Source organism: Barbus barbus (assembly GCF_936440315.1).
Source record: "Barbus barbus genome assembly, chromosome: 38".
Taxonomy (NCBI): Eukaryota; Metazoa; Chordata; class Actinopteri; order Cypriniformes; family Cyprinidae; genus Barbus; species Barbus barbus.
In genome coordinates, this window is record NC_136716.1 from 22,408,076 (window position 1) to 22,427,369 (window position 19,294).

Here is a 19,294-nt window from a genome sequence, read left to right on the forward strand (position 1 = left end):
ATGTTTACTTCCAGGGCACTATAGACCAAATGGACATAGCCCTATTCTAACAGGTGGTGCTATGACTCTGAGTTTAACCTTGCAGAGTTTTCTGACTAATGAAATCCCGCCACGAGCGGCATATATTCAGGGTGACTTCCTCTCTATCTTCCTCTCTCCCGTTCCTTCTTTCTCTAATGAATATAATTAACCTTTAAAGAGCTGTGAGCTTGTGCAGCAGGGTTGAGAGAGTCAGTAGGGGCCGGGGCTTCAGACATTGATTGATTGATGTTCCAGCCAACAGAGCGCAATGTCAGGTCCCTTTAATTAGCCTTCCGTTAACGGAGAAGAGAAAAGAGCGAGAAAGCACGGGAGCAAAAAGTAGCAGATGAAGTTCAAACGCCCCTGACTGAGCCGGCTGACAAACAGACACCCGTCTGGGCTGATGTTGCCTTGGAGACCCATCGCTGTTGGATGAAGTGGTGGTCTACCTCACAGTGACTTTAACCTACTCGCAGAAGCAATTCAGCAAACTCCTCAAAGATGTCAAAGAAAAAGTTTCCATGAAAAGGAGTTGAGCATTGATAGTTTGGTTCAATAGCCTGTCTCCTGCCCACAGAATGCTATTTATGCTCACAAACACGCTTATACAATGATATGTAGACTTTAATAATTAAAGAGACTATCACTGCATTTCTGTAGGTCTTGAGATTTTTTGACTGCCTTTATTGAATGAAATACATTCACATCAAGAAATCAATGATGTTGTAACCCCTGGAGAGGTTAAAGAACTACACATCAATATGGAAATATTGAAAAGGCTTGAATGTATACAGCATAACTAAAGCTCAGAAGCTTCATTTGCATACTGGTTGGTCTTACCATGGTCCAATGTATTAGTAATTTATTAGTAATATTAGTAATTTATTTTAAATAATCTTATTATACACACGTGTGCACACAAATTTTTATATTTATCTATTTTATGAATTATATTTTAAACATTGACTATTACTTTTAGAGAAAATATATTTTGTAAATTTGAATAAAAAAATGTAAAACATTGTTTATAATATTTATAATAAATAAGTTATTATAATAAATTATAAAGTAAAAATATATATCATACTTATTAATTTATATATATATATATATATATATATATATATATATATATATTCATTATATGTTTAAATATATTACTTTATTATTATACATTTACTTTTATATTATAAAATATTTCATGTAAAATATGTATGACCCTTTAGAGAAAGACCTGCTGTAAGCTATAAAGATTGTTAATTAACTACATTACCCATGATTCTGCAAAAAAACATTTCCACCAGTCAGAAAATTGAAGCAAAGATACTATAGCGACCATCCAGTCAACCTTCCTATGCTCTCAACCTACTTAAATATATTATATAAATGCATATTTGTCAATAAACATAAAATACATTTTTCTATATAGTTTTATACAGAGAGAAAGTGGACAGGCACTGTTACGCACTATTATAATTCTGGATCCCGTTTGCTACTGCAATTCAAATTCTGTCCAAATTGAGCTGTTGAATTTTAAAACCCATTCTCAAACATGATTCTGAATGGTGCACAACCCTGGCATGAACTGCATACTTATGAACATATTCAACAATGTCTGTAAGGTCAGACTGCAACAGTTCCATTGGGAGGTTACTGGAAACCAGATTATGGATGCACTCTTGCATACACAGATATAACACCAGACGCACACACACACACACACACACACATGGTTACACTGAAAGAATGCTGGGTGGAAGTCTCATGTTTCAGGTGCAGAAGAGAATCCATTAGCATTGTCTGGACGGAAAGCTCTTCTCAGTAAGTGAAAGGATATCAGGTCACAGATATCCAGAAGGCATCGCAACAGACCACGCTTATGTTTACATGAATGAAGAAAACAACAGAATGCTTCTTCTGCTGCAGTGCCGTCTTTGACATCGCGTGGTTTCAGGAAAGAAGAATGAAAGCAAAAAAGCAGGTCTTTTTGTACAGGCCTACGCTGCAGGTGATTCAATTTGCTGGGAGAGAAACGCAACATCGGCTCAGCCTGCAGGCGCTGTTACAGGAAGCACTGATAACATCTGCTGCCTATAGAATAACCAGTGCATATAGTTGATGAATGGCACAGCCTTTCGTTAACCAAACAACAGCGGTACTTGTTGTTATGGTGACACTAATGGCAGGGATGTTGAAATAGGAAAAGGATGTTTGCTTATATAAGAAGCAAAGAGAGTTTTTATGGGCATACACTGTTTATTTCAGTGTTGAAGAACAATTGTACACTGTTTATTTGAATAGGAGTCAATGACTTTAACACAACTGATTTGAAAACTTCTTTAAATTATCAATACTTCTGAAATGAAGTGTGAAATAATTAGTATTTACATTCAAATGTAACATCTACATATGGTCATATGTGACTACACATTTTTGCAAGGGAAGTAACAAAAAACAGAATCCCCCCCACTTCATTTTCATTGAATGCATGAAAAAAAAAACAAAAAAAACATTGAGATATTTTTCAGTAAAACATATCCGGAATAATCTGGAACGATGGTGAGTAAATGATGAAAGAACTTTTGTTTTGGGTGACCTATATCTTCAAATGAACAGTTCATCCAAAAAGAAAAATGTATTGATTCTCGGGCCGTCGAAGATGTATTTGTTTTTTCATCAGAACAGGTTTGGGGGATTTTCATTACATCACTTGCTCATCATTGGATCCTCTGGAGTGAATGGGTGCCGTCAGAATGAGAGTTAAAGCAGCTGATAAAAAACATCAATATTCCACAAGTAATCTACAGACACCAGTTCATCAACTAACATCTCATAAAGAGAAAAGCTGCGTGTTTGTAAGTGGTTTGTAAACACTGGTTTTGTAAAGCTGTTTGGACTAACATTCTGACGGCATCCATTCACTGCAGAGGATCCATTGGTGAGAAAGTGATGTAATGCTAAATTTCTCTAAATTTGTTCATCGGAACAGATTTAGAGAAATTTAGCATTACATCACTTTCTCACCAATGGATCCTCTGCAGTGAATGGGTGCCGTCAGAATGAAGAAGAAACAAACTTATCTGTATCTTGGATAGTCTGAGGGTGAGTAAAATTTCAGCAAATTTCATAATAAATAAACACAATTTGATTGGCATTGGCTGTTCACAGTCTTAAATTAATATTTATTTGTATGAGTTACAAATTTCCTAAACATGCACTCCTAAAATCAATGTACCATGTGTTTGCAGAACCGAAAAAAAAACCTTATTTGCTTATCTCTTTCCTCAGCAGACACTATTTTCCCCAAAATGTCTTCAAAAGCGTGTAAATATTGTGTTGGCATGTATCACTACAGGTAGATAAGAATGTAAATGGAGTGAAAAACCAAAACATGTATGGCATAGCAGTATTTTATAGGATCTTTCACTGAATTTCTGTGAGAATGCTCAGTGGGAACTCGTCGCTGCCATCCTCCAGACAAGGCAAATTATTGCACTGAACTCTAGTTAATTCGTGCAGATCCGGCGTGAAATTGTCCCTGTTAATGTGAAAATATGGTCTGAGAGTCAGCCGTGAGAGAAACTTGTTTTCTGAAGTTTCAGCACAAGAAATAGAAACCAGAGAGTGCAAACTGGAGACAAGAACCAAATCATAAAAGAATGAAAAATAGTGAGGATGGCCTTAAAACATATCTGCAAGACATTAATCTGAAAGGCTAGGTTGCTCTTTTCTGCTTTGTCTTTCGATCTTTCAACTTAAGGCAGTATAGTTATAATCCAAGGCCTTCAGAAACAAGAAAACAAATTAGTTACACTCCCGTGATGCTTCTGTGATTTGAATTATGAATTGAATGGTGGAAATTATTGAAGAGGCAAAACCATTAGTCAATAACATCTTAATTTTTGATCTTGACTTATAAGACAACTAATGACTGAATTTACACTACCTTTTTTGTTTTGTTTTTGAAAGAAGATCTCACCAAAGTTGCAAAAAAAGAGTAAAAAATTATGAAACAGTATTTCCATGAAACTCAATCTATGAAAGACAATTGCTTTTCATTTTAACATGGAGTAGGCAAAATTATTTCAACATTGAAAAATGACACAATCACATTCAAATTCTGCATTTAATGCAGCAAGGCACTTGGGTAGTGTTAAACAGACCCAGAACACACGCCTGAGCTGATCGGATGCCCGGGAAGGCTGATGTCATTAGCGCCACAGTAGCAGAGTCAGCTGAGCTGGCATTAGAGAACAACACTACTGCCAGACAACAATTGATTGAGCTCATTTGGGAAAGTCTCCTTTGCGTACAAGAGAAGCACGCACACACACTTATGTGTCAGGGGGCTGGGAAAGGAAAGGTCATTGTGAGAGCTGGGATGCTTTTAAATGACGATTCATCACTCTTTCTATTTGCATAGAAGAGCATCCATGGCCAAATTACCATTCGCCTTTGCTGACCTTGCCACTTACACTCACATGCCTTCGCATGTCATAGGGGAGGACACCAGTGACACTGGAGACATCCCATACAAACACAAGTCTGTACAAACATCCAGAAACTGGGTTTCAGTTGCGTTTCTACTATATGTATTATAGTAGCAAATCTTAGTCCTGATCAACGATACTGACCTTTGATTATCTCTTTGACCTCTAGATGTGTCTGATTGCATAACATTGTGTCCTAACCAAGCATAAGAAGAGGAGACACTACATTTTATGAACAACATAAAATAAAATAAAATAAGGTTATAAAATAAACTAAAAATAAATCAAATATTAAATAAAACATTTTAATAAGATGATAAAATAAGTTAAAGAAAATAAATAAATTCTGTAGAAATAAATAAATAACTTTTTGTGTTCATGTATCACTTTAAGCATACAAATACACAGAGCCAGAAGTCAGAGAATGTTGTACAATTATTATGTACAGATATTTTGAAATTGAACCATGTTTATATGCATACCATTTTACAATTAAAGTCCACATTCTGATTAAGTAAAATAAATAAATAAATAAACTTTATGCTGTTATTCCACGTGCTCCCTGTGTTTCCATGCCCATATTTGGTTTGTTTCCTGTCCTCGTTTGATGTCATTAGTAGTTTATTCTGTTCCAGGTGTATTTCGTTAATTATCCCTGGTATTTAAGTCCTGTCTGTGTTGTGGTATGTCGTCTGGTCTACTCGTTAGCCCTGGTGTTTGATTGTCTGTGAGTTTGCATCGTCCTGCCCTGTCTCCATTAAAAGTTATTATTTGAGTTACTTCCTCGTATGCGTGTTCCTTGTTCCTCCCTGCTGTGTGCACCGTGACAGTTATAGTCTGGATATGCTGCGTGCTATTTATTTATTTTGTTGTATTCAGAATTTCTAGCAATTCTGTTAAGTAATTTAGTCAAGTTATTCGTTCACAGCACTCCAGAGTGAAATAAAATGGAAAATTGTTATAGGAGGGTTTTTTTTCTTTTCATTTTGATATTGATTTATTTTAGTTTCCTTTCATGTTCATTTTTTTATGTTTTGATAACTTGATTTTTCACAACTCTCTGTCTCTCAAAGCGTTTGTTATAAATTTGTTTGACAACAAGTAGATTACGTTTTGCATACAGGGATAATTTGTCTAAAATGAAAATTCTGCCATGATTTACTCACCCTTATGTCATTCCAAATCTGTATGACTTATGTGGAATATGAAAGAAGATATTTTGAAGAATGCTGGTGTCCAAACAATATTGGATCCCTTTGACTTTCATGGATGGAGAAACAAATTCCATTTATGTTCCGAAGAAGAAAGTCATGTAAGTTTGGAATGACATGGAATGGTATTTTATTTTTGAGTGAATCCCTTTAACCTGAATATGCATGTGCATAGTGATTATTAGAAAGAGCTCAACTGTTACTGGATTTTAGTGATAATAATAATAGTAAGAGAAGAAATGGAGTAGATGGGAAGCCTCAGAACAGCACAGTGACCAGCACGCCATCTGTACCCCGTCCTGTCCCTCGCTCTAATCAGCCAGTTTTATCTTTTTAATTAAAACTCCATTCACCACAGCTCCAGAGTTTACATTATATTCTGAGGATAGTTAATTAAAAAAAGTCCTGAATTGGATGACCTGAGCACATCTGATGGCAGATACAATCATCTTTAAAAGCAAATTCTTGCTTTTCAACACTGAATAATTATTCTTTTGAATCTTTACCTCACAAAATAAAGACGGAACAATTCATGTGTCATCACATTCCTGCTGTTCTAAACACAAGTACTATTATAAGAATTATAACCTAATAAAACTAATATTTTATCATATTGGTTACTTCCATTGGTAGGGAAAGATTTTCTTGGTTTTTGTTGAGATGGGAAAGATAGCTTCAATTAAAAAAAGTGCCTGCTCAAGGCTATACTTAAAGGGATAGTTCACCTAAAAAAGAAAATTCGGTCATTTATTCATCCTCATGTCATTACAAACTTACAGTATATAACTTTGTACATATAGTTTGTAGGATATCAGATACCGAACCTTGAGGAGCCGAAATTCCAGAGGGGCCCCAAGGCTGTAAAAGGACGTCATAAATCAGATTCCTAGCTTCAGCTCGTCTGAAGCAAGCCAACCACCCAACTCTGTCAGTGAGCAGCTTGCAACATTAACACAAAAGGAACACTTTTTGATAATTCCAACTCCGGAAGGAGACTGTCAAATTTGGGGGCAAGTAATCAAGACTGATGGTCAAAGAGATGACCATTACATGTGTTCCATGATAGAAACCACAAGCTTCCTTAGATTGACTTTTCCCCCACATAGAAGACACAGACCAGACTGAAATTCCTTTGCTCAAAGAACATGTCCCTATGTCCTACACAGAACTTCACAGAGACTTTTCCATATGCACCAAAAGTCATCTTAAAATGACTTATGAACAACTAACGATTTCTATGCATAACTGCATTTTATGTATGTAACCCACACATTAGACTATCATGTTTTAATCACATATTATGTATGTTTTTTTAATTGAACGGCCTAAGAGTTCATATTCATGTTTAGTATGTTTGTGTTTGAATCTTCAAATCCCTCTCTTTCCCTCTCTGCTCTTCTAACTTTTAGCCATGCTTTTTGTCACTACTTTCTGTGTTCTTTGAGCACCACTCCAGCATGCTTCGGCCTGCACACCAGCTGCAACCATGATGAGAAGAAAAACCACCTAGTCTCGTTACCTCATTTTATTCTTTTACTTTAGTTTCTTTTCTTTCCGTTGAGTTTTGTGTTCAACAGTTAAGTTTGCCGCAAAGTCCAGTTTGACTGCACCCGCTTCAAACTTAAACTAGCAACTGAAACCATCTCCAGTCAACGCCCAACAATTAGCTTCCCAAGACATCACTACAAACGACCACTGAACTGTCAGCCAATCAGCAACCTCGGGAAACCCCCTTTCTGCAATGATGATGACAAAAGGGAATCCCTTAACACAAAGGCAACACAAGCAAGTAACTACATATTACCTTACAATGAAAATCAGCTGTTTTTGTCTGTATAAGTCAATGGGGTCCAAAACAACACTGGACGTCCATTGTATGGACAAAACAAAGACATTTTTCTAAAAATCGTCTTTTGTGTCCTGTTGAAGAAAGATAAACATACACATTCGGACTGACATGAGGGTGAACTTATCACTTTAAACTGAAAAAATAAAAAAAATCTTATTTTCTTCAAACTTTATTCTCAACAGGAATGCATTGGTATGATTTGGCTTTGCCTGGGTTATTTTATAATTTATATTTATCTTAGTATTAGCTGCATATATGAAGGGCATGAAAGAGACCAAAACACATCATCAAAAGTTAACTTTGAAGTTACGCTCAGAAGTTTTAGTAAAAAAAAACAAAACAAATACAATAAAATCAATATTAAAAAGTAGTAAATAAATGACAAAAAAGTAACACATAACATATTTAGAAATAAAATAATATTATTTGAGGCAAGGGAAATAAAATGGGCAGCAACCGCTAAACTAATGTGATCTCCATCATGTGTGTTTTTACGTAAAGTGTGGTTCTACTTACTGTGTTTGCACAGACACTGAAATGTAAAATATTGATGTATCAACAGCATCTAAAAATGTAAATCATTTGCATATGAGCAACTTTTCAGACATATAAATGTGTAAGAATCCTTATTTATGAATACTGAAATCATGGAATTAATATTTTGATTCAAATAAATTGTCATAACAATGACATTATGTTGTCAATTACATCTATTAAACACAGGTTACCCATTTACTTCAAATTAAATTCTAACATTTTTTTAGTATGTGTGACTTATGCTGCCAACTTGTTCTGAGAAATTACAGAATTTTAAACAAAACTACACTTTAAAACATTAAAATGAATTACATAGTAATATATTTATCATGTAATATTTATTTTGGTACACAAAAGGTGTTTTCTATGTATAGATCTATGCTGTTATCAATTGGTTTATACATGCGTATAAACAAATAAAAACAGGCTAGATTAAAAAAAAAAAACTGTCAACTTAAAGTTCATGGGTTTCCAGTATTCTCTGATTGGCAGTGATCTGGTTCTGATGCATCACATGTTAGAAAACAATAATCCCTGCTATATAAGCAAATCAGCTTTTACGCATACATGAAAACACACTGACCTGTACTCCAGCGAGAACCGCGTGATCTCTGTGTCATTATGGATCCATTTAAACTCCAAAGGCCAGCTCCCCTCGGCCATACATGTCAGAACCAACCGGTTCCTCTCCAGGTGCAACTGACTCGGTACAGGCTCTGTTTTAAAGTATGGAGGAACGTCATCTACAGGAAGGCACAAAGAAAGAGAGAGAATGTAAGAAAGTGGGAATTGCTTCTGAGGGAAAACACTGTTTGAAGGTAGTGCTAATGCTCACAGACACTTGCTGAATCGCGCCCTCAGCCTGCTGCTGGTATTTGCACACAGAATTTTAAACACAGCCTGTTGTCTTGTGTGTTCAATAAAGCAAAAGCACTCCAGACTGAATATGAATATACATAAACTCAAAAAAAAAAGTATTGTTAGAAAGTAGAATAAAACAACTAGAATGTACATTTCCTGAAGAAAATGTGAGTGGGTGCTTGGCGTGGCAAAACTCGCCACTCGGTTGCTAGGGCGGTTGCTAAGGTATCCAGGATGGTTGCTAGGGCCGTTGCTAGGGTACCCAGGGTGGTTGCTAAGGTGTTGCTATGTGGTTGCTAGGGTGTTGCTATGCGGTTGATAGGGTAATCAGGATGGTTGCTAGGGTACCTAGGATGGTTGCTAGGGCGGTTGCTAGGGTACCCAGGATGGTTACTAAGGTGTTGCTAGGTGGTTGCTAGGGTGTTGCTATGCGGTTGATAGGGTACCCAGGATGGTTGCTAGGGCCGTTGCTAGGGTACCCAGGATGGTTGCTAGGGTGGTTGCTAGGGTACCCTGGGTGGTTGCTAAGGTGTTGCTATGTGGTTGCTAGGGTACTTGGGGGGGTTGCTAGGGTGTTGCTATGCGGTTGCTAGGGTACCTAGGATGGTTGCTAGGGTACCCAAGGTGTTTGCTAAGGTGTTGCTATGTGGTTGCTAGGGTACTTGGGGTGGTTGCTAGGGTGTTGCTATGCGGTTGCTAGGTGTTGCTATGCGGTTGCTAGGTTGAGTTGCATGATGAAACTGCAAAGGCTTCTTGTCACTATGAATGATATAAACCAACTCCCATGCCTCTGCGACATTCACAATGGAAGATATTCCTCTTTGGATTTTGGTTGCTAAGGTGCTCGAAAATGGTTGCTAGGGAGGGGCTAGGAAGTGTTGAGGTGATTCATGATTGGCTGTTTGCTGCCCCGAGTCAAATGAGACCACCCTCATGTTTCTATGACAATTCAGTCCGGAGATATCCCTTTGATCTCTTTCAATGAATGTCTATGGAACTTGTTGCTACGGTGGTCTAAATGGTTGCTAGGGCGTGGCTTGATAGCTTCACAATGATCCTAAGAGATTGATTGGTCGTCTGAGTAAAATGAGCCCGCCCCCTTGTCTCTATGACACTGTGATCCAGAGCTATGTTCAATACAAAATCCCTATGCAATTTACCATAGTAGGTTAAACGCATGCATTTCATGGGCCGTCCTGCTCCATAGTAAGTCAATGGGGCAACTTTGGGGGCCTCTTCTGCCCCAGGGGTAAAACTTTTACCCCATTGTGAGGTATGTTCTTACAGAGCCTCGCAGCCTCTTCAAATGTGGCAAATCACAAGTTTCTGCGAAATCCTCGCTCTGAGCTATGATTCGTCAAAGTTTGTCGCAATGTTAAGTCAATGCGATTTTTGGGCCGCTTTTTTGCCCCTGGGGCAAATACCGTACCCCCGATCGCTTATAAACGTCATAGCACACCATTCCCGAATAAGCCGCACGATTTGACGCCTCATTCATGGGTCTGTGACAAAAGCTGCGGGAGGAGAAGCGCGCCGAAATAACGGCGGAATAAAGAAGAGAAAGAAAATAATAATAAGTATGAGCAATAACAATAGTGAGTGCTTCAAAAAAGCACCCACTAATAAATGGATGAATAACAAATATATTTTGCATATTCAAAATAAAGATTTAAAATTTTAATTTAAACAAAAAGTATTTATTTATTTAAAAGAGTTCAAGTAAAACATTTTGAGTGCTGCTTTCTTCAGATTTTAGCAGAACCACCCATATTAATTCTGTGTAAGCTCATTTCGCAACACACAGACCAGTCACATCCGGTCATTTAAAGTGGGTCCATGCACTCAATCACATCTAAGAGTATTCGTTCCTCTAATGGAAAGATACTGGGAGCAGATGGAGCTGATATCCCATTCCTATAGGAGCAGGAATATCAGGAGAGCTACTCAACAGATAGCCTGGTTACTTTCGACACGCAGAGCCAGTGACTACAATTTCGATTTTGATCCTAATCATCGGTGTAAATATAGACCAAATTAATTGAACGGTTGGATAATACAATTATAAGATTGAATGATAATCAAGCATTAAAATTAAACTGTCAGAATGATCTATTAGGCAGCCGGTTTACGGTATCTCTCTGGTTTCACTAAACCAAGTTTTAACTCCTTCATTGAGAACAAAAGCAGTAGAGAAGTGAATACAGATGTTGCATATTTCCATGTTCTTCACCGTTGAGTAAATATGTATGAATGGATACAGATGTATCGAGATGTATGTACATTTAGATGATAGATAGATAGATAGATAGATAGATAGATAGATAGATAGATAGATAGATAGATAGATAGATAGATAGATAGATAGATAGATAGATAGATAGATAGATAGACTGCTTGATTGATTGATGCTACCACATTAAGTACATTAATAGGTTGCATGACATTTTTACTGCGTAAACATGCAGATGTCATAAAATTCCATTACATCTTAAAAAAGCTGAATCACATACATTATGTATCACAGGGCTCCTGATATTTTCTCTCTTGTGTAATGTATGCCAACAAATGTCAACAAACATTTCAAGTGTGACTAAACAACACTGTATGATTAACCAGCGCATGCGGAACAAATTTCTTCACGAAGCGTAAACAGTGTAGCATTGCAACTTTTTACTCAATTTGGAAGTATGCTTGAACTAAATACAGACTTTGTATATATATATATATATATAATTATAGCTACAATGTCGTTATGAGGGGAAATGTGCCCTTTTAACTTTGAAGTTTATACATTTACTTGACTGAAGTTTCAAAAACCATCCTAAACTTCTTGTGCAATGTGAAACGGGCTATAATAGACCCAAGCACACACAGATTAGCCAAAAAAAAAAAAAGTGTGCATGCATACTTTGGAAATCCATTGCAAATATTCTGCCATCTGTGTATTTTGAGACAGGCCTACTATTTCACACGTACTATGATTCAGAACGCATTAATTGTAATCTTGCATACTATTTAGGATGGATAGCATGCAAATTAGGATTCAACCACTGTAAAGTCTTAAATACAAGAGGGTTGACGACGCAGAAGCCAGTTAGAGGAAGAAACAGGCCAGACGACGAAGAGGGGTATTAATGTAATGCACGGTTTGGGATATTCACACAGTTTTATGAAAATGAGGTGGAAGGATTCGCGCACGAGAGATTTGATTAGACGGGTGAGGCTAATTGTTCCCAAGCGTTTCGAACTCCACTTTTATCTCAGATAGAGAGATAAAGATGCAGACAGCGAGAAAGAGAGTAAGACCGAGAACGAGTGATACAGTTAAAACAGGCAGAAGACATTGATCATCGATGAGTATCAGGGCTCGTGTTTCTCTCTCTCATTAGAGAACAAATGATCTGGTCGACTACAATCCTTAATGATCCGTCAATGGAGCTAACAAACACCCTGATGGGCCTCTGAGGGGCCTAGCAGAGCGGAGATAAAACAGTAAGATCATAGAGTCTCTATTACTGATGCAGTAAATGGCAGAAAAGAGGGGATAATGCCCTTCTGTAACCTTACATGAGCGGACCAGTAACAAATGCTCTGGGACCAAATTGTGTAAATTGTACAGGGGCTTATCGGACGCATATCTTAATTGACAGATATGAAAGAGACAGAGGGTGGAAAGAGACCTTTGAAAAAAGTAGTCAGATTACAGCTGCAAGTGTTCAGAGAAAAACTACCTTAATGGGCGATGGCGTTAGATGTAGACTGTGAAAAGCTGTAAATTCTAGAGATTGTTTTAAAAAAGCCTTTTGGAGGGGTTCGAGACGCTCTAATTAGACATACTGCAATTGCTTCTCCTGTGCTTGTTATCATGAGTGTGCAGAAGAACGAAAGGGGTCAGACGGGGTTTCCTGGGGGGCTGCGGTAGTTGTTTTGGCGACAGGTTGTCAAGAAGCCAAAAGGGGTCTGGTGGCTGGTGTCACAAAAGGCCCGGCACAAGCACTACACAGAGAATTACACTTCTTAACTCATTAACGAGTATCTTACGCACACATATGCGCGTACGCGCTGCCCAGGGGTTACCATCCATAATTAAACACAAGCTATGTGCTTTCTATTAAAAGTACGGACACCTTTGCTCCTCTCTCTCGCTTTCTCTCATAATGTGTGATTATGTGTCGGACTCATTAAAGAGAACTGAGGTGTGATGTGCATACAAACACAAAGACACAAAACATATATACAAATGTGCAAATTCTTATGCAATAAAGCAGGTAGATTTACTGTTTTTAGCTGTTCATGAGACTAAGGATGATTCTTTCAAATATACAATGGCTTTCAAATGTTTCCTGTGCACCAGATCAGCATATTAGAATGATTTCTAAATGATCATGTGACACTGAAGACTGGAATAATGGCTGCTGAAAATTCAGCTTTGCCATCAGAAAAAAATACATCATATTTGAATTTATATTTAAATAGAAAACTTATATTTATAATTGTAATAATGTTTCACAACATTACAGTTTTGACTGCATTTTTGATCAAATACTGTATGTGCAGCCATGGTGGGCATAAGAGACTTCTGTCAAAAACTACTGTATATATCTGCATAATATCGACCCTCATTCACAAAGCCATTGAAAAAATTAACTTAACATTGATGCCAAAGCAGTTAATGCTAAAAATATACACAACACTTTGGCTATGCCAAAGTCACATGACTCATACAACCTCAAATTCAGGAAAACCACTTTCACACCCATCAAACAAACTTGGGCCTGATCCAAAAGCTATAACTCTATTCTAAACAAAAACAAACAAAAACAAATTAAATACAGCATTCATATGTAAATACCTTGCTCCCAGCATCTCACTGGAATATCATTTTAATCCCAACATGGCCTATATAAGGGTACATCTGAAAAATCAGCCTCATGATTTCCACGGCATTCTACCGCTGACAGATCCAGAGAAGGTGAAGAGAATTATTCTGAACTTGAGGTTTCCCTCAGTGCCTTCCCTGCTGCCTATCGTCTATTCACATATATATGTATATTTCATACAGTCTGTGGAGCCTGAGGTAAAGTGTACACACACACACACACACACAGAGAAGCTGGGAATGACAGGTGGATGAAGTCAGTTGGACACATAAAGCATGTATCTAGTTGGTAAAATACTATATAAGATTAAACACACTAAACTGAACAATACCATGCAAGACTATATTTTTACAGACTCCATCTCTGAGCCAGTTCCCCACAAATCTTTAACCGCCATGTCATCTGGGCAGAGTCATTGCTGAACCGCTGTTTGTCTTTATTTAGCCTGTGTGCGTGTGGCGCCATGACGGTCTCTAACCTCTTCCCAGAGAGACACGAAGTACAAGGCCAACATTCACGCACGCATACCTAGAGAAACGTTTTATTGCTCAGGGGTTGCTCTTTCATTGGACAGATAACTTAATGTGTCATAAACTGCTTCTTGTGGTAAATATGCCTGACAAGATTGGTACACTGAATGACATTTTAGTGGCTGTTTTTTGCAAATCATGTTAAAAAGTATGATATTATTATTATTATTTTTGCTCAGAGAAAAACTGTTTAATTAAGCAGGACACTTCTTAATGTATTGAAAAACAACAATATTTCAAAGCTGTATTACACTTATTGTTACACAAAATATTTGGTATTTTCTTTCTCTAATTTTACTTTAACGCTTCAATATTTTTGTGTGTAATTTATATTGTGTGCATATATATAAACTGAGTCTGCACTCATTCAGCTTTTCACTCTTTGAAGTATTACATCCAAAAGTATAAAGTATATGGCTAATGATAGAGGATTTTCTAGGAAATGCAGATGAGTAAGCGACTGTTAACACAGAATGGTTTCTTGCATAAAAAAAAAAAGTAAAAAAAAAAGATGGAGCACAAAAAAATGAAGTGCAGACAGAGTACAGTTTTACATTTCTAAAAAAACAGGTTCTATTACGACAGCGAGACACGACAGCTGCCTTCTTACGTGCACACAAACAATTAAAAAATCACAGAAAGAATGCATGTTAGACAGAATTTATAACTAAACAATGTCTGCGCTTGATGTATGACACCAAGATCCAAAAATTACAAGAACACCTGCACTGTACTTGAAATTGTGCAGCATAAACAGACACAGTCTCACTCTTTCTAACTCTGTCAAATCTGTACTTCATCCAGGTCATTGGAGAATGTCTTTAAGGATTCAGTCAAAACAACTGAACCTTGTAATAGATTGTCATGAAAAAGTCTGGGATCGAACTAGGTAACGTCTTGAAAATAAATTACAGTCCAGATGGCTTGATTGAACTTTTCCAGACGCTCACACTCTTGCTCTCTCTCTAGAAAAAGACAGACTTCACAAAGGCTGATAACACAGTGACTCTGTCTGTCTGTCTGCGTCAGTGTGTGTGGGCGAACTGCTTTAATTTCCCCACTGTGGCTGGAATAAAATCTCTCCAGTGGACTGGCTGCCCTAAGCAAATTATGGCATTATGATTATGGAAAGCAAATCTAATCCCACACTACAGCAGACGGTATGGCGGTGGCATCTTCAGAAGACTGTCGGCAGGGACAGAAGCGGTTCCATCGCATATGGAGCAAGAAATATGTCTCTATAAAGCCTGCAGAAACATATTACAGTAATGAAGAATACACTTGCTATTGGCTTACATCACAAACACACCTGAAAAAGTCAGAAAACACAGCTGAAGATGGTTTGTCACCTTACAGCCAAATGTTTCAGTGACGTAGGTGCAATTACACCGCATTGTTTCAACTCAGCAGGTGAGATGCTGAGGTGTTTCATGTTTTCTTAATTTACTTTTGCAATTGTCTAATATTCAAAGGCAAGCTATTTGAATCAACATTGTTGCCTTTATTGCCTTTGTAGCTAAAAGGTGCACACGGAAATCGTCACACACAACACAGACCCAAAAGCTGGTAAACAGACTATGTATTATTAAAGGTGAGGGACACTGACTTAATTTTTCAGCACTCTGGGGGCCCAACCTGACCACTCTGAGTTGAGAAAACTCAAAAATCTGCTGAAGCTGGTTGCCTTAAATTTTTAAGTTTGCTCAACTTTTTATTTTCTTTTTTTTACAGTGTATATATATTGTGACGAGTCGGCTGCCTCCCCCCTGTCCATCATCACCACCCCGTCCCGTATTCGCCGCCCTTCACCAGGCTCCCGACGGGAGTGGGTGTGTGAGAGACTAGGGGCGCTGAACACCTAGGGCTGGCGGCGTGTGATGAGGCGCACCTGATGTGAATAGAGCCTCATCACCGCCGCCGTTTAAACGCCGAACGCGCCTCTCCTCGGGAGACCGGTCTCTACCCCGTGCATGCACGCTGGTGTCCTCGTGGGTACAGGAAGGGAGCGTTGAGGAGGACTGCCGCACCCGTTAGGCGGCTGACGGGCCAGGATGCCGGGCCGTCGAATCCCCCAGAAGCGCCGGGGGCCCAGGAGATGGAAGAAGCCGCGCAAGAGACGCCGCCACTCGCTCCCGGCCCCGAGAGAGGAGCGCGTGCGGCCACCGGACTCCGCCCCTTCCCTGGACCCTTCCCTTCTGAACACAACGAGGACACCAGATTCCCCGTTTATTTGGACACTTTTCCCCTTTGGACACTTTATTTTCCCTTTTTATTGTTTAATAAAAACCTCTCCGAGGCTTGACGCCACACCCACTGTGTCTGTCGTTTGCTCCTCCCGCCACAATATATATTAAAAAATACATTTTTTTTTTTTATTATTTGAACATAAAAGTCCTCCTTTACATCTCCATCCTTAGAACACGAAAGTCCATGTATGCTTTGGTTATTTGGAAATACAGATTGCATTGTGCATACATATGATGATTTTATTGACTGGATACTGAAAGCAATCACACACTACAAACTAACTGTACGTCATTTTGAACAATATTGATCAGGTTTCTTCCACACTCTTGGACACATACCCTATGTAAGATAAAGCAGGATGCAGTGGATGTTTTCAGCAATTGTGTTTAGGTGACTGAACAAGAGTGTGTGTGCTCATATCTCAGTGAGATCTTTAATCTGAGGAATTTCTCAATTTGTTAGTATTAGACAAAGAGCAGAAACAATCACTCAGGTATAATTGTCCTAATTGCGGCAGCCGCGAAGACAGGCAGTGTGAGAGGAGGATCATGGGAACTATGGCAGCACAGTGGAGATGAATGCAGGATGATATTATCCAAGCCCCCTTGGCATTCTCCTATTTTCATTTAAGAGCAGATGAAAATGATTAGAGCTATAACGTCGAGAGTACTTCTAATGTACTTATTATTATTCTACTATTATTATCTAATAATTCTACTATTCTACCTATTTAGACAGGAAAAAACAATGGTTAATTTTTATTCCTTTCTTTCATTACAATTCCCTATAATGAAACCAATTTTATACTGCTATATGTTGGTGAGGCTCTGCATGTCTTTAAGGGGATTGTGGGAATAATTTAGCACCTCTCTTCTGCTAAAGCCAAACAGACATAGGTGCATAATAGAAAATGTATAGCCTTTAGCAATGCCCTGATCTGGACTAGTGTGTCTTTAAGAGTGCATTGAGTCCATGCACTTAGAAACTACACTCAAAGTTGAAGGTCATGGCTATTTTTCAATTTGTCACTGCCATAGGTCAAGAGTCTACTTCACACCATGCACAGACAACCACTTTTCCACCCACGTTGTTTCATCTTTACTATGGACAAATATTTTTTCTAAACTTATATTGCAAAAGTGCCAGCACATTTGGCAGCTAAAGCTAGAGGATTGTTTGTCCTTGGGTCACTGGTTTGACTTTTGATTTAAAAGAGGTTTTACATGAGGATCAGTGTAGTGAATGTACTCTTTGTTCATCCTTTGCCTTACTACAGACAATAGAAGCTTATTTCTTATAGAAGCTTATTGCTAATTTCACAGGATTAAAAAAAAAAAATAGAAAAGGTAATTGCGACGTTTTATCTCACAATTCAGACTTTTTAAAGCTGACTTTTCTCAGAAATCAGAAAAAGGGAAAAAAGTATGAGTTGTGAGATTTCCTCTCACAATTTTTGTTACCACAGAATTCTGAGTTTATATTATGCAATTAATAACTCGTAACTGCAAGATACAAACTCATAATTCTGAGAAGAAAATTCAGAAATGCAAGGTTACATCTTTCAATTCTGAGTGTTTTTTTCTCAGAATTCTGAGTTTATATCTCAAAATTAATAACTCACAATTATTCGATATACTGTATAGTTGAAAACTGGAAAAAAAAGTAAGAAGTTTATTCGGACTTTTTCACCAAATTCTGAGTTTACATTTTGCAATTGTTAACTCACAACTGCGAGATATAAACTCATAATTCTAAGAAAGAAAAGTCAGAAATGTCAGTATCTTGCAATTGTGACTGTTTTTTTCCTTAGAATTCCAAGTTTCATCTCGCAATTCTGACTTTTTTCCCCCTCAGAATTCCAAGTTTACGATACACCTTACAATTCTGATACCAAAAAACAAAGAACAACAACAAAAAACAAACAAACAAAAAACAAAAACGCAACAACATTTTTATAATTGTATTCTGTGGCGGAAACAACCTTCCATAACATACATCCCACAGCACTTCAGAAAGTCTGAAGCAACTTTTAATTTAGTCCTTAAAATACATAATTTAGTTCTTAAATTCATAAATTTAATAAAGTGGTGCTATTGGCGTACATGGTTTGTGAAGGCCGGAAGGTGTTCTTCTGATGAGTGTTTTTGGAAGAGGAATTGGCAGCCAGGCCAGACTAATCCTTAAGTCACCCTTAATGAGCTTCTAATGAAGAAACCATTTCCCATTACACCGCGTGTGGTTTGTGTACAGAAAAGAAAGCACAAGGGCTAAGAGAAACGATTGCCTGCTGATTTTGGCTCATATTAGAGCAGTTATTGACCGTCAGTAAGACAACATCACAGTACACTGATGAAGCCAACAGGAGTTTCCCACTGCCAGTGTGAATCCAGACCAAACATACTGTGCAATCTAAGCCAACATGGCCTTTACATGCAGACCTCTGTCTACTCTGACTTTATAGCCTCAGGTAGCTGACTTTCCAATGGAGTGGAGATCAGTCAGAGTTCACAATCACGTTTGGCCCTCAACTGCTTTTTATTCTAACATATGCCAACTCCTTGCCCAATAGCCGAACAGCTGCCAACACGCTTGAGGACTCAATGGGCCTTTCAGCATCTATCAGATAGTGAGTAATAGGTAGGACTCAACACAGACCTGTTGCATCCCA

The 19,294-nt window shown here is 37.9% G+C and overlaps 1 protein-coding gene across 1 annotated transcript in view; it reads right to left on the reverse strand.

Annotated features, from left to right (window-relative positions):
• LOC306857818 (protein sidekick-2-like) overlaps positions 1-19,294 on the reverse strand; it is a 317,048-nt gene that overhangs the window by 82,609 nt on the left and 215,145 nt on the right. The window contains exon 2 of the mRNA XM_079398002.1: positions 8,692-8,851. Coding sequence (XP_079254128.1) covers positions 8,692-8,851 — 160 coding nt within the window. The remainder of the gene's footprint in view (positions 1-8,691; positions 8,852-19,294) is intronic.